We start from the raw sequence: 15,950 nt of genomic DNA on the forward strand, positions 1-15,950 counted from the left end.
GGATCCATGGGAATTGAACTCAGCTTTCCATCTTCTAGTTTAATTTCTTCTATTAATTTGTTTATCTTGTCTTCTTGATGAAGGAGAAAATCTCCATTAGAATTTTGACTTTTGTTGATAAGCAAACAATTTGATCTAACATCGTTCCCATACATTCCTGTCTAGATTCTTATATTGTTCGCTAATGATTGCGACGTCTATTTTTAGCTCATGGATGCTCTGTGTTAGGAGATCTTGGGCTATGGCGCAGTGGTTTACATTAAGCTGAATAAAGTTCATTTAGTTCTGTTGCCTAGAGCCTTCTGGAAAACGGGACATCTGTAGCCCCCTGCCACATGTTTTAGATCCTTTCCCCCGTTCGCTTCGCATAACATACAATTTAATTCTCCTTTACATTCTTTGGCGATATGGCCTTCAAGTCCACATTTGATACATTGGTGAGATCTATCGGCATCAGCTTTACAAAACTTCGATATGTGGCCGAATTCCAGACATCTGAAGCATTTAGTCAATGTTACCATTTCCCTTAAGCGACAGATAGACCACCCTATTTTAATTTTACGGAGAGCGAGGACTCTTCTTGCAGCTTCTGTTGGGAGGATTATTTTGGCAGATTGTATAACAATTTCTTCTTTGTGGGTCTTTACGTCCACGTTTCCATCCAATGATGATATAATCTTATCATTGAATCTTTCAGTCATATTATTGCCGGTTGACTTTAATACTAGCAGGAGGTCGCCTTTTTGTGTTCTCCGGATCTTGCTGACCTCTTCACCTAGATCTTTCAGTTCGGGATCCGTTCTTATTTTACGGAGGATATCGGCGTATGAAGCTTCACCTTTGGATGATATTATCATTTTATCGGGTTGGGGCTTGCGAACGCGATTCGTCTTTTTATTTCTTTTACTTTTTACTTTCGACCATTTTTCTGTTGTAGTAGATTGTTTTCCATTATCGGATTTATCTTTTGAAGATTCCTCTGTGCTTTCTTGGTCAGGGCATGTTACACTTTGTATTATTGGGTTACCCTTTGCTCTCTTCGGTTTTGGCATTTTAGCCGGCGTTTCGTTTTTATCCTTTTTACGCTTCTCCTCTCTCTTTTTCGGCCATACTAGAGGGGAAGTTTGAGTAAGTTTATCGGCAATAACTCTGCTTGATTGGGCAGTGTCGCGGTTCATCTCGTTTTTCGCTTTATTATACACAGACCGCATTTTCCTAACTTGCCACTTTATTGCGAGATGGATGTTGTTTTTGTCCTTAAAAAAGTCCAACAGGTCAATGATAAGGTCTCCAAGTTCTGTGAAAGAATCGGGCCTTCCATCGATGTACTTCCTCGGTCTATAGTGTAGTCTATAGTCTAGTCTATAGTCTAGTCTATAGTCTAGTCTATAATGTAGTCTATAGTCTAGTCTATAGTCTAGTCTATAGTCTAGTCTATAGTCTAGTCTATAGTCTAGTCCATAGTCTAGTCTATAGTCTAGTCTATAGTCTAGTATATAGTCTAGTCTATAATCTAGTCTATAGTCTAGTCTATAATCTAGTCTATAGTCTAGTCTATAGTCTAGTCTATAGTCTAGTCTATAGTCTAGTATATAGTCTAGTCTATAGTCTAGTCTATAGTCTAGTCTATAGTCTAGTCTATAGTCTAGTCTATAGTCTAGTCTATAGTCTAGTTTATTGTCTAGTCTATAGTCTAGCCAACATGCCACAATGGCCTCAGTCATTAAATGATCAGAAAAATTCTTTAACATTTTTTACATTTTATTTTTGTATTTTTTTTATACAAATTTCAATATTTTATTTTAAATACATAATTTAGATATTTTTGTTTTTGCAAATAATACAATATTTTATTATATTTTGTTTTGCTTTACATAATTAATAAAGTCAAACATTAATGTTATTTTATGTATAATTAACACTCAAGTGTTTATTTTAATTATGATTTATTAAACTTTTCGCTTTTATGATTCTCATGTAAACACATTTAATTATACTAATGCAAACGTGACTAATATAAAATGTAAGATGTGAAGGCAATTTTAATATTTAATATGTTTTATTAATACCAATTTTTTGTTTTATTTATTTTAAATTTAACAATTACACACTTTTAAAGTATTTTGCTAAAAATAATAATAATAATATATAAAAAATAAAGCCCATTTTAAAGCAAAACAAGAAAAACTTTAAAAGTTTAAAAGAAAATAATATGACAGCTAATACGTTATAATTTTTATAAATAAAGAAATAGTAATAATATTTAAACGTGGAATATATATATAATTTTATATAGAAAAATAAATGATAAAAAAAAACTAATAAACTTATTTTGAGGTAAACTTTACAGCAACAGTTGAAAGAAATTACTACGAAAAGTCAAATTTAAGAATTTTTGTTCATAATAAACAATATTTGCTTAAAAAGAAGCTTATGCGCCACAAATAAACAAAGTCTGTTTTAAGGTTTAACACTTGTTTTTTTTTTTTAAATAAACCTTTTTTGTTTATTTTCAGGTTATAAACCTTAAATAAACAAAGTTTGTTTTCCGTTAAATGTACATAAATATACTGTTGTTTTAAACGCATTTGGTCCCAGCTTTAAAGGAAACATATAAATATTATTATAAGCTGTTAGTTGTAATCACTTGAAGTATTTCGATTTACAACTAACTAAAAAAGAGCAATTAAGAAAAAAATGCTTGAAAAATAAGGAAAGAAATGCGTTTTTGTTAACTTTGTTCTTAAACAATTTCACGGGCACTAGGCACAAATGATTCCCAATATGTAATTATCTAAAAAAAAAATATTATGAAAAAGAGAAATTATTTGATTATTGCTTTTAAAGTTTCAAAATAAAATTAATAAACTCACTTGTTGCTGATGTGCCATTTGATCTTCAATGTATTTGATCATGTTGGCTTTAAAGTCTTTTATTCGATGCATTTCGAAACGATCCATTTCTTTTTTAATTTCTTCAGAAATCTCTTCAAATTGCTGTTGACAACGTTGCACTTTAACTTGCCACTGAAATAAAATATGAAATATTTATTCCAAATAATTTTTTTATCAAAAAATCTTCTAGTTCAGTTCTAATTCAGTTCTGGTTCAGTTCTAGTTCAGTTCTGGTTCAGTTCTAGTTCAGTTCTAGTTCAGTTCTAGTTCAATTCTAGTTCAGTTCTAGTTCAGTTCTAGGTCAGTTCTAGTTCAGTTCTAGTTCAGTTCTAGGTCAGTTCTAGTTTAGTTCAGTTCTAGTTCAGTTCTAGTTCAGTTCTAGTTCAGTTCTAGTTCAGTTCTAATTCAGTTCTAGTTCAGTTCCAATTCAGTTCTAGTTAAGTTCTAGTTCTCTTCTAGTTTAGTTCTAGTTCAGTTCTAGTTCAGTTCTAGTTCAGTTCTAGTTCAGTTCTAGTTCAGTTCTAGTTCAGTTCTAGTTCAGTTCTAGTTCAGTTCTAGTTCAGTTCTAGTTCTAGTTCAGTTCTAGTTCAGTTCTAGTTCAGTTCTAGTTCAGTTCTAGTTCAGTTCTAGTTCAGTTCTAGTTCAGTTCTAGTTCAGTTTTAGTTCAATTCTAGTTCAATTCTAGTTTAGTTCTAGTTCAGTTCTAGTTTAGTTCTAGTTCTGTTCTAGTTCGGTTCTAGTTCGGTTCTAGTTCGGTTCTAGTTCAGTTCTAGTTCAGTTCTAGTTCAGTTCTAGTTCAGTTCTAGTTCAGTTCTAGTTCAGTTCTAGTTCAGTTCTAGTTCAGTTCTAGTTCAGTTCTAGTTCAGTTCTAGTTCAGTTCTAGTTCAGTTCTAGTTCAGTTCTAGTTCAGTTCTAGTTACATTATCGGAAAAATGTTTTTCAAAAAAAGGTTAAAAAACAATGTTCTCTACTCTTTATCTATAGAAAACTATGTGTCCCATGGATACATACGAAATTTTCAACATAAAAACAAACAATTTCTCAACTCACCTCTTCAACTTCCAATTGTGCTTGTTCCAACTTATCCGTACGATTGTTCAACTCGTAGCGACCACGATTTTCACGTCTTTTAGACAATTGCATTTGAGCATGTTGCCAATTCTGGAAAACCTTTACGCGTTCATGAAACACTGACTTAATGGCGGTAAATAAGCCCAAATAATCTTTAATAAATTCCGATAAAATATAATAATCCGAATTTGATTGTTCTGAACGTAAAATTTCAATTTTTTCCTCAACATCGGCCAAATTTGAAAGAGCTCTCGATAAGCCGGTATGCTCTTCACAAGTACTAAGCATGGCAGCAGATTTAGCTACAAGACCAGTAAGATTTGCCAATTCTTTGCGTGTAGTAACTAGAGATTTAAGAGCGGAATGTAGTTTTTGTAAGTGACTATCGAGATTTTCAACTTCGGTAATTTTTTCATCAAACCACTGGAAATAGAAAAAGGAAAACAAATAGAGGAATGAGAAAAAGAAATCAAGAAATTCTACAACTAAACACTTACAGGATCATTTTCATCCATTTTATAGGTAATTTTATTAACAGTCTCACCAACTTTATTAAATAAACGCACAACTGCGGCACCACTAAGGGCTGCTGTATTAACAGCGCGAGGTAATTCCTATTTAGAAAATAATTATTACATAATATATTTTTATATATAAAAAACAAGAAACACCTACTTGATCACTTTCTAGAAAATTAATAAAATCTAAATCAACTCTTAAAACTGGATGTTGTGCTGTACGATTGATATAACGTTCTAAAGCAGCTCTACGTTGTTCAACCCATTCCAAGTTTGTACCATTGCCGGGTTCACTTTGTTGGGGACTCATTTTAACTTTTGTAGAACCTTTATTTAATAAAATCAATTAGCAATGAAGGTTTTCATATGTTTAATAACAAATCACCTACCAAATATATTTTTTGAAGGTGCCGGTGGCACAATCTTTCCCAATTTAATATATTTACTTGCCAACAGTGAGTGTATACCTAAGAAATCACTAAAACGTCGTAGGGTACTAAATTCTGTACGTTTATATTTTGGAATGTTGGTTTTTGTTGTTACTCTTAGGGAAAGATAAAATTAAAAAAAAAAAATATGTTTATCCTTTTGTTATTTATTATTAGAGAATAAGTAAATTAACTTACTTGTAAGTCAAATAAGAACCCATACCATCACCTACTTTTTGAGGTTCGGATATTGTGATTTCTATGTAATAGTCACCACTATCGGAGAGAACATCTTGCATATTACTAGATGATATGCGACGCTGTAAAAAAATTATTAAATAATATTTATAGTTCAAAGTATTAGTTAAAACTACTTTGCTTAATAGCGTTAAAGGGAAATTATTAGGATTAATGACTCATGTTTTTAACTATTATTTTATATTTTTGTCATAAATGATAAGATACTATCTAATGCAATTAGTAATAGTCCAGTAAACATAATTATGATAGCGAAAAAAAATGAAATTATTTTAATTTACACATTGACAGTTTTTACTATGGCTTAGACTGTAAACTAGACTATAGATTAAAGTATAGACTTAATACTAAAATAAACTAAAGACTAGACTTGAAGTAGAAATTTAGCTAGAACTCAACCATAATAGAAATAGAACTTAACTAGAACTGAAATATATCCTAACTAGACCTTAACAATAACTTTACTAAAACATGAACTTAAGCTGAACTAGACTTGAAATAAAAATTTAACTAGAACTTAACAACAGCACTGATATAACTTTACAATAATGAAAATTGAACTGAAATAGACTTGAACTGAACTAGATGTTACTAAACATGACTTCAACTATAGGCTAGACTACATACTATAGAGTACTATATAATTGTGGTTGGTACAAAAAAATAATGCTGACGATGTGGTGTATTTTAAAATTCCTTTCAGTTTTTTTTTAAATTCATCCACAATACAATGTTTACTGGGTATCAGGGATGGCAAAATTGGTACGATGGTACTTTTTTTGATACTATTTGATGTGCAAAAGTACTGTGATACTTCGGAGTCTTATTTGATACTTTCATGGCTACAATCTCAATATCCGATTATCGTTTAACCGGTAGTAAATCTGCCTCTTAAAATAATTTTCAATAAATCGTTTTGAAATAACAAGAGAATTAGAATATGTGGATAAAAGTTTCTTTAAAATTTAACATATTTTTTGACACTTTTTCTCGAAAATATCGAATATTATTTCATATTTTCTCCATCATATCTAGAATCTGAGATATTATGTCCTGAATTTTGAGAAAACGCAATATTTGTCCCTTTTCGAGACTTTATAACAGCGCCATGAGTGCTTTAAATATAACATTTTACAAAGTACAATTTCGTGGTAATATTTGTATCGTAGCTATGAGATACCACGCATTTCCTGGGAAAACTTCATCAAATTATATCAAAGACTTCAACATTGAGAGACGAGCACCATATCAACCTATAACGCCCATTCCAATTTAAAAATGTATAAATAAATTTCAGAAAATACAAACTTTTATCAAAAAAAAAAAATATATATATATATGTATATTTTAGTACTTTGGATTGTAGGAACTGAATACTCTCCCAGAGGCACAGTTCACATCATATGGGTACCAGCACACTCGGGAGTAGTCGGTAACGAAAGAGCGAATGTTATAGCTTTTAAGGGAAGTCAGCTCAAGGCAGTTAAACTGACAAACACAAAACCATTCGACGCAATAAAAGCTGAACTAAAAATATGGGTGAGAGAATCCCATAAGACCTCTTGGGATAATGAAATAGTGGGTAGAACTACGAAAATCTTATGGGGTGACCCTGATGAGCAAGAAGAAAAATCTCCTCATAATGAGCAAAACTGAAGTTAGTATGATATTACGTGCTGAGTGGAAACACAGGATTACGAGCACATTTATGCAAAATTGGACATGTGGATTCAGACGTATGTAGAGCATGTGGAGAGGACTCTGGAGCACTTTCTTTGCCACTGCGAGGCATTCGTCGAAGATAGATCCAAGTATCTTGGAAGTGATGTTATTCCGGAAATAACATTCCTGACTAACACTGATTAGAATAATTCAGTTCGTTTTTTTTTCATGATAAAGAGCGCACAACAGCCCGATTGTGGCCTAGATTCCATTTTTTCGGATTTGATGTAATACACATCCTCCTATCAACCTATCCTAAGTACTTTGAGTTCAAAAAAAGTACTCTCTGAAATATTTTTTGATACTGAAACAAAATCTCTTTTTCCATCCCTGGTGGGTATACATAATGTACAGTAATGTGCGTATATGTAATATTATTATTTAATATTGTTAATCTATTTTGGTAATTATACCCTGTCAATATAGAAATCAGAACAAACATTTACAAAAAAAAAAAAATAAATTATTTTATTAATTACAAGTTTTTCTGATAAGCAACAAATGCTGGTAACGCTTAAAAACCTCTAATTTAAACAAAAAAATAATCAGCAAAAAAATGCACAAAATTGTACAATGAATAAATTTAAATAAAAAACAAAAAATCTACATATAATCTCAAAAAACATGTTAATAACACAAAAAATAGCAACTAGAAATATTAGTACTTTTTACACTCAAGACACCGCCCATCATTTAATGGAAACAATCAACTAGAATATATTTCTATATAATAATAAATGAATGATTTTATGAAAGTGACACGCAAGCTGTAGGCCTTAATGAAATCCTATTAAATTCACGGATTTTAATTTTTTTGTTGTAATATTGCATTTCAATCAACTTGTTACTTGTCGACCACTTACATGTATGACGTTTTGATTTAATCCATTGTTATTGCCCACCACCGCCGGCGATGGTACTTCCTCCTCCTCGTCCTGTTCATCATCTTCATTATTCGAGTCTCCGTTATTTATATCTACATCAGCAAATTCACGTTGCATATCATCGACAGCTTCCATAGACATTTTATGTATTTATTTTATCGTTTTTGTTCTTACTGTTGGAATATATTATGAAAATTATGTACAATATTTTCTTATTCTTCTTTTTTTTATCAATTGTTAATAATAAGCACACACAACAATAAAAAACACAAAAGTGCAATTATTTTTTCCAATTCACATTAGAGATCTGCGCCGACAAATATTAATTATGACGGCGTTAGCGACTGACACTTAAAATTTCGCCGTTGTCTTAATATTAGATTACAGTCGGCTAAGTTTAATGTAAATAGCCGGATCGTATTTTCCAACTCTTAGGGCCAATCTTTAGGTGAAGGATTAGTGCTTAAATTAAAATTAATCATCGGAAATGAAAATTAACTAGTTAATTTTGTTAGTTTAAGCGACCAATGGAGGTGGTTTTAACTTGAGCAAGAAATGCAAAAATGTAAACAGTTGATGCAAACAAATTAGTATAAATTATACGGACTTCAAAATACTTTTTTCTGTTTTAAATTTAAGTTTTCATTAATTTTTATATAACATTTACAATATGATACAATTTAATAACAAACAGTGACGTTTTCTGTTGTATTGTATGGCAACACTGCAAAGTTTAATCTTGTACTCAAAAACATCAAAGGGAATTAACATCAGAATCTATTTATTTTTAGATTAACTAATCTAAAAATTTGATTGACAACTCAAAAACCCGCTCTTAGGGCTAATTTCTGATAAAGATAATCTTTATTCTTTGGTTAAACCAGGTTCAGGTTTTTCAGTTGTCAGTAAAGTTACTTATTATCTTAGTTTAACTGAGTGTAATTGGCCAATTAATTTAATATATGTTTCGTGTTTTTCAGTTGTCAGTAAAGTTACTTATTATCTTAGTTTAACTGAGTGTAATTGGCCAATTAAACTCAAGTTATAAGTGAGAAAACACAATTAACAAAAACAATAAAACAACAATTTCGGAAGAACAAAAACATAATATTTGAGGTAAATTGCAATTTTCTGATTTGTTTTGTTTTATTAATTGTTGTTTTAAATGTTTATTTAATATTTTTCGAAAATTTTCCATTTTACAAAAGTATTGTTGGCAAAAAACAGCTGTTCATTGCTTATGTTTTTGAGTGAAAACTTGGCAATACTAACAAAGTTAACTGAGCTTAAATCTAAAACTGAAAAACACAATCATCGGTTAAAGTACGCCTAAATTTGTTACGAGTTTAATCTAACAGCAAGTTAAGCCTAGTTTAACTGATGAGTAAGAACCCCGCCCCACAGTGGGGCAGAATGGAAATTTTTTGGAAATAAATCTGGCATTTCTAAACGGCTGATCCGATCGGGATCAGCCGTGAGCGTAGGCAAGGAGTATTCGAGTTTAAGTTTTGAAGATGAACCCCGCAGATGCTCCAGGGACGGAGCTGTGGCGGCTCAAAGTAGAGTACCTACGACATGTAAAATTTTTAAACTCGTGCCATTTTTTTGTTTTTCACCCAAATGCAAAGATTTTTATATTTTCTGAAAGCGCTTGACGAGATCTTGAAAAAAACATGCTTGGACATACTACTTATCTCTTATAATATCCGAGTTATAGGCATTTAAAAATTTAGTGATACAAAATTTACCATACCTTGGTCCGCCTTTTTTTGAATACCGGGCGTAATTTTGGACCAAATGGACAATTTTTTCTTGTTAATTAGACAACAAAATTTCCAATAATATAAAAAAAATTTCAGTTCAATGTCATGTACAGATCCAAAAATATACGTTTTTTAATTTAAAAATTCAAAAAATTTTAGATTTTTGCCGTTTTTTTGCCCAAAATGTGTCTTAACTCTTTTATTAATAAAATAAAATTTTCTTTAAGAACATATAACAATTTTATAGTTTTCTAAAAGGTATCTTTACGCAGAACGCTTTGGCGTAAAAAACTTGTCCTATTTTTTGAAAATGTTGCCAGTGCGTCCTTCCGAATATGACCTATTTTTTTATCAAAACTTCAACTTTGGGCGACATGTTCTAAAATCCCAAAGCTGGGATCAGAAAACTGAAAGCAGTTTTGGAAACCTCAATATGTTTTCTATTTACTCCAAAAGTATTTTCCCAGCCAGAAAGAAATGTGGACCCTATTCGCAAAAATGTAAAAAATCCCATTTTTGGGATTTTCATTCCTATTTTTGGGAATTGTGGGATGCCCTTTGACCTTTTCAATTTTTTTTGCATTTTCTTATTTGAAATGACAAATTTAACAAGCGTTGAAGATTTCATTGAGTTTTGTTCATAAATAAAGATTTTGTCATATATTACATATTTGTTAAATTTCTAAAACTATGATTTATATCAAAATTTTAATAGGGTCGCAGATAGCTACAACAATTTAGTCCATATTTATCCCTTAATATCTATTTTAGTTAGATATGGAAATTCTCGACCCTTTACAAAAAATTCAAGCCAATATCTCAATTACATTCAAAAATAAGTTCATTTAAACCTGTATCCTTTAATTTCATGTTAAATTAAATTTTAGTATTAAATATGACAAAACATGTTTAAATCTTATATTTACATATTTTCTATTTGTTTGCTTATCCTTATAATTGAAAGGTCCTATTATGCTTAAATTTTCAGAAATTTATAACTATTTTTTACCTAAATTTTTTCGACAGATCATTTCGTTCTGTTTCGTTTATGATCATGTAGGTAAAAATTATGATAATTTCGATTCATTCACTAATAAGAAATATCAATGACTAATTACAGGTTATAGTAATATAGTCCTAAATGTTAATAGGTAGACAGTTCGTAATTTTTTACTTTGGAATACCTGTATCGGAAATGACAAGAATTGGTATATAAGTAAACTTCTCAGATTTTAAGTACCATGTTTAATAAATCTACAATGAAGATTAAATTAAAGTACGAAGAGTTGTGTTCCGTTTTATGGAGTGTATCTTCAAAAGGGTCAGAAAGTATTGAAGACATTTCAAATTATATAAAAACTACATATAGTAGAAAAGTAGACAAAACAGGCATATCAAAAATTGAAAACTTTTTGATGTAAAAAGTAAGTCTGTGGATGGAAATCAAAAGAAATTTCGATTAAAATTTTGTAGTTGGATGGAAACTACTACGGAAATCTCAACTTACAACACATCAGCAGGAGCGCCTTGCAAGTCATACGAAGACTTATGTTCAAGGTCAAAAAAAGAGGGTCACAAAAAAACTTTTTCAATTTCAAATGAGGAAATTGCTGATACATTTAACGAAATGCTGAAAAAGGAAAACCAACCTATGGATGCCGTACATATTGCAACTATTCTTCCTACTGCATCACCAAAACGACTTAAGCGAATTGTGGAAAGTATACCAACTCCAACATCACAATCAAATTTTACTGAAGAGGAAGCAATAGCGCTTATGTTGGAACTGGGTCTCAGTCGAAATAAGTACCAAATATTAAGGAAAGCACTCCATGAAAAAGGACACAATATATTACCATCATACAAGGCGATCCAGGAAAAAAACAAGCTATCCTACCATCACCTATTGCTGTTAATGATGTGGAAGCCTGTATTGATATATCATCTTTGCTCGAAAACACAGCATCAAGAATTGTGTCAGACTTTTCAGAAGACCAACTAAGGAAAATTCATAACTGTGATGTTGTCTTAATGTGTAAGTGGGGATTTGACGGTTTATCAGCACTTCCAGAATACAAACAAGCTTGTGGAAGTCGGACATTAGCAGACTACAAAAGTGTATTTATGTCATCATTAGTGCCATTACGAATTCGTTCATATTCCCTTAATCCATCATCGTCAAGCATCGGAAATTCATTTGAAGATATGTGGATCAATACAACTCCGGGTTCAAAAAATTTTTATAGACCCATTGGATTAGAATATATAAAGGAGTCAAAGAAAACAACAAAAGATTTAGTGGAATATTTAAAAGATGAAATAAATGCACTGGAGCCCATTTGCATAAAAATAAAGGAATTCTCTATTAACGTATCATATCAGCTAAGCTTAACAATGATTGATGGAAAGGTCAGCAATACCATAACAGAAACTTCTTCCTTCTGGAGATGCTCAATATGTAATGAGAAAAAGTCGCAATTCTCAAATATAGACAAAGCAGAAGTATTAATGAAGAAGTCCTGTCTTTCGGAATTTCACTACTTCATGCCAGAATACGATTTTTGGATTACTTTTTACACATAGCATACGACCTCAAATATAGAAGTGTGCCAGAGAATCTTACTAAATCAACAAAAAATAATGAAGAATTGAAAGAACTGAGAGCTGCGGAAAAAAGCAGAATCCAAGAAGAATTTAAAGTTCAGATGGGATTAAACATCGACAAACCACTTCCAAGTTGCGGTAATACGGCGAGAAGGGTTTTTCGTGATTTTGAAATTACTTCAAAAATAACTGGAATCGACAAGGAGTTGCTTCGAAGAGTTAACACTATTTTAATGGCACTGAATAGTAAACATAAAATTAATGGAAATCGATTTGGAGAATATACATCTGAAATTTCTAAATTACTTGTATCTGTATCCATGGAGGGAACTAACACCAACAGTACACAAGGTATTGTGTCATGGTCATATAATAATTGAATCGAATATTCTTCCACTTGGAGAGTTAACAGAAGAAGCCCAGGAAGTGAGGAATCTTTCATATTTCGGTGGGCGGGAAAGGTGGTTTGTGTGGGATGATTTAGGTGTTGTTGTGCGTGGCTCATAATAAAATTATATTTTTTATTGTATATACAATGTTATAGTCTTTAATAAAATAATTAACTAAATAATTTTTAAAAATTGTCCAAATATTTTATTCAACACCAAATGTATGTTCTGTCATACTTAATACTAAAATATGAAAAAGATGAAATTAAAGGACACAGGTTTAAATGAACATATTTTTGAATGTAATTGAGATATTGGCTTGAATTTTTTGTAAAGGGTCAAGAATTTTCATATCTAACTAAAAAAAGATATTAAGGGATAAATATGGACTAAATTGTTGTAGCTATCTGCGACCCTATTAAAATTTTTATATAAATCATATCTTTATTTATGAACAAAACTCAATGACATCTTCAACGCTTGTTAAATTTGTCATTTCAAATAAGAAAATGCAAAAAAAATTGAAAAGGTCAAAGGGCATCCCGCAATTCCCAAAAATAGGAATGAAAATCCCAAAAATGGGATTTTTTACATTTTTGCCCATAGGGTCCACATTTCTTTCAGGGCTGGGAAAATAATTTTGGAGTAAATAGAAAACATATTGAGGTTTCCAAAACTGCTTTCAGTTTTCTGATCCCAGCTTTGGGATTTTAGAACATGTCGCCCAAAGTTGAAGTTTTGATAAAAAATAGGTCATATTCGAAAGGATGCAGTGGCAACATTTTCAAAAAATAGGACAAGTTTTTTAAGCCAAAGCGTTCTGCGTAAAGATACCTTTTAGAAAACTATAAAATTGTTATATGTTCTTAAAGAAAATTTTATTTTATTAATAAAAGAGTTAAGACACATTTTAAGCAAAAAAACGGCAAAAATCTAAAATTTTTTGAATTTTTAAATTAAAAAACGTATATTTTTGGATCTGTAAATGATATTGATCTGAAATTTTTTGTATATTATTGAAAATTTTGTTGAGTCCATTTGGTCCAAAATTACGCCCGGTATTCAAAAAAAGGCGGACCAAGGTATGGTAAATTTTGTGTCACTAAATTTTTAAATGCCTATAACTCGGATATTATAAGAGATAAGTAGTATGTCCAAGCATGTTTTTTCAAGATCTCGTCGAGCGCTTTCAGAAAATATAAAAATCTTTGTATTTGGGTGAAAAACAAAAAAATGGCACAAGTTTAAAAATTTTACATGTCGTAGGTACCCTACTTTGAGCCGCCACAGCTCCGTCCCTGGAGCATCTGCGGGGTTCATCTTCAAAACTTAAACTCGAATACTCCTTGGCTACGCTCACGCCGTTTAGAAACGCCAGATTTATTTCCAAAAAATTTCCATTCTGCCCCACTGTGCGCCCTTAGAGTCGGATTTTTGAATACTTCATATTCATAGGTTTAAAATCAGGATTTAATACATTTTATTATAAAAATATGTCGAAGTTTTGTATTCGTTTTTGTCAAATATTAAATTTTCAGACATACATACATATGTATTCGTTTAAAATTGTATTCCAATATCATATTAAAGTAATCAGTTATTTACGATTAATTGATTTTCAGAATGGGGTTATATTTGGGAGCTATGATAAATTATGGTCCGATAGTAAATTTTTTTAATAGAATGATTTGCATGTATACGAAATATATTCGAGTATATCTGTTTATCTTGCCAACATCTTTACTGGGGATACTCACGAGTCCAGTAAATTGATACCTTTGTGATACATGGAACAATATAATACGGTCCGCGTAATAGAACACTTCGACTTAGTTACTGTGGATTCCTAAACCAAACCAGTTTGTTGACGATTATTACTGGGTAAGTATAGTCTTCCTACATGCAGCATTAAGGTCTTTTAACTCTCGATTAACTGTCGGAATATTAAGAAGAGCATAGGATCTTTATGGGTTGAAAGATGGCCACATGATCCTCGCCTGTCTGCAGATGTCCTCAGTCGATCATCTGCATTGCGCAAGCTCATATAGTTTTTCATGAAAAGAGCGTTTGCAGATTGAAAGCTGTATGTTGACGAATTGCTTTGTGCGCTCTTGAAAGTGAGGAACCCACCTTGACAAGAGAGTCCGCGATGGTATTACTAGGAATTTGTTGATTTATTGAAATGTTTCACCATCTCATTAAGGGATGCCTGGCATTCTAGGATTATTTTTTGATCTTGTGTAAACACCACTTAGAGCCCTAAGGGCTGCCTGGCTATCGGTAATACCTGAGCCAGTTTGCAGTCCGTATTATGGCTGAAATTTCTACATTGTTCTGGAAGCTTGAAAGAAACTTTTGTTCCAGAATGTTCTATGTAAAAGCCAGCGTTTATACCATGGATTTTGAGCCACTGGTAAAGTCCTTGTACGAACGAGACCGTTGAAGACTCCTGGTTTAGGAACGCCTCAATCCTTCTGGAGCTACCAACAGGTAGGGAGACCCTGATGAACTTTTAATCTTGAGTTATGAGATCAGGATCACCAACCTGTAGAAGATCCAATATCCCTGCTTTTTGTGGCGTTCCGCAGAAATTATGACGGTGGATCTAAGCCACTTCTAGCATAGTTTTTTGGAAGTAGGCATTATATGGAAGTTATTGTCAATTATGGACCGATTAAGGATTTAATGGACAATACGATATCTATGGATATTCGATCTATATTGCAAAATTTTTGTTGTTATACCTCTATATTCCATAGAGAATAATTAACAATAAATCCATTTTCTAGAAGAATGAAAATTTCTGTAGAAGCACTTACAGATTATACCTCTATATTCCATAGAGAATTATTAACAATAAATCCATTTTCCGGAAATATGAAAATTTATGTGGAAGCTCTTACAGATTCCACAACAACGCCAGCTACCGGGCAGTACACCAAACAATGGCGGAATGCGTAGATTGATTAGAATATATACCACGTCAATACGGGTTAACATATTTACCCACAGCAAGAAGTTTAAATCATAGATCCCAGGATGAGAAGACCCACAAAAGGATCAAGTTTAAGGTTAATATAATGGTACACATGTATTTTGAGTGGAGAATGAAGAGCAAAGAGAGAGGAGGACAGTAAAACTCTGGAGCAATTTCTATATCACTGTCAGGCTTTCGTCGTAATTATATGCAAATATCTTGGAATTGATATTATTCCGAATATTACTGAAAATTTATTGGAAAATTTCTAGAAATTACCTCAAGGAAACTGATATTATAAACGTCGATATCACTATATAAGATTTTTGTATTTCTTCAGATTTGATGTAGTAAACATCCTCCCATTTTTGGAATTGGATCCTTTATGGGAGCTAGATGAGAGTATGCTGATTTTTGCATGTTAGTCCCTTGACTAAAGAAA

General features: G+C 31.6%; 2 protein-coding genes across 2 annotated transcripts in view; both read right to left on the reverse strand.

Moving 5' to 3' along the window:
• Positions 1-1,178, reverse strand: part of LOC124419504 — a 3,763-nt gene extending 2,585 nt beyond the window's left edge. Inside the window, exon 1 of the mRNA XM_046949269.1 lies at positions 547-1,178. Coding sequence (XP_046805225.1) covers positions 547-1,178 — 632 coding nt within the window. The remainder of the gene's footprint in view (positions 1-546) is intronic.
• Positions 1,179-2,307: 1,129 nt separating this feature from the next.
• LOC111684487 (sorting nexin-2) lies at positions 2,308-8,077 on the reverse strand. Its single transcript, XM_023446667.2, has 8 exons — positions 7,755-8,077; positions 5,110-5,231; positions 4,873-5,027; positions 4,641-4,810; positions 4,463-4,579; positions 3,945-4,388; positions 2,874-3,026; positions 2,308-2,794 (listed from the first exon to the last, which is right to left on the reverse strand). Exons 1-8 carry the CDS (start codon positions 7,914-7,916, stop codon positions 2,744-2,746), a joined length of 1,374 nt encoding a protein of 457 aa, XP_023302435.1. The 5' UTR covers positions 7,917-8,077; the 3' UTR covers positions 2,308-2,743.
• Between the last annotated feature and the right edge of the window lie 7,873 nt (positions 8,078-15,950).

Source organism: Lucilia cuprina, chromosome 2, assembly GCF_022045245.1.
Source record: "Lucilia cuprina isolate Lc7/37 chromosome 2, ASM2204524v1, whole genome shotgun sequence".
Lineage (NCBI taxonomy): Eukaryota > Metazoa > Arthropoda > Insecta > Diptera > Calliphoridae > Lucilia > Lucilia cuprina.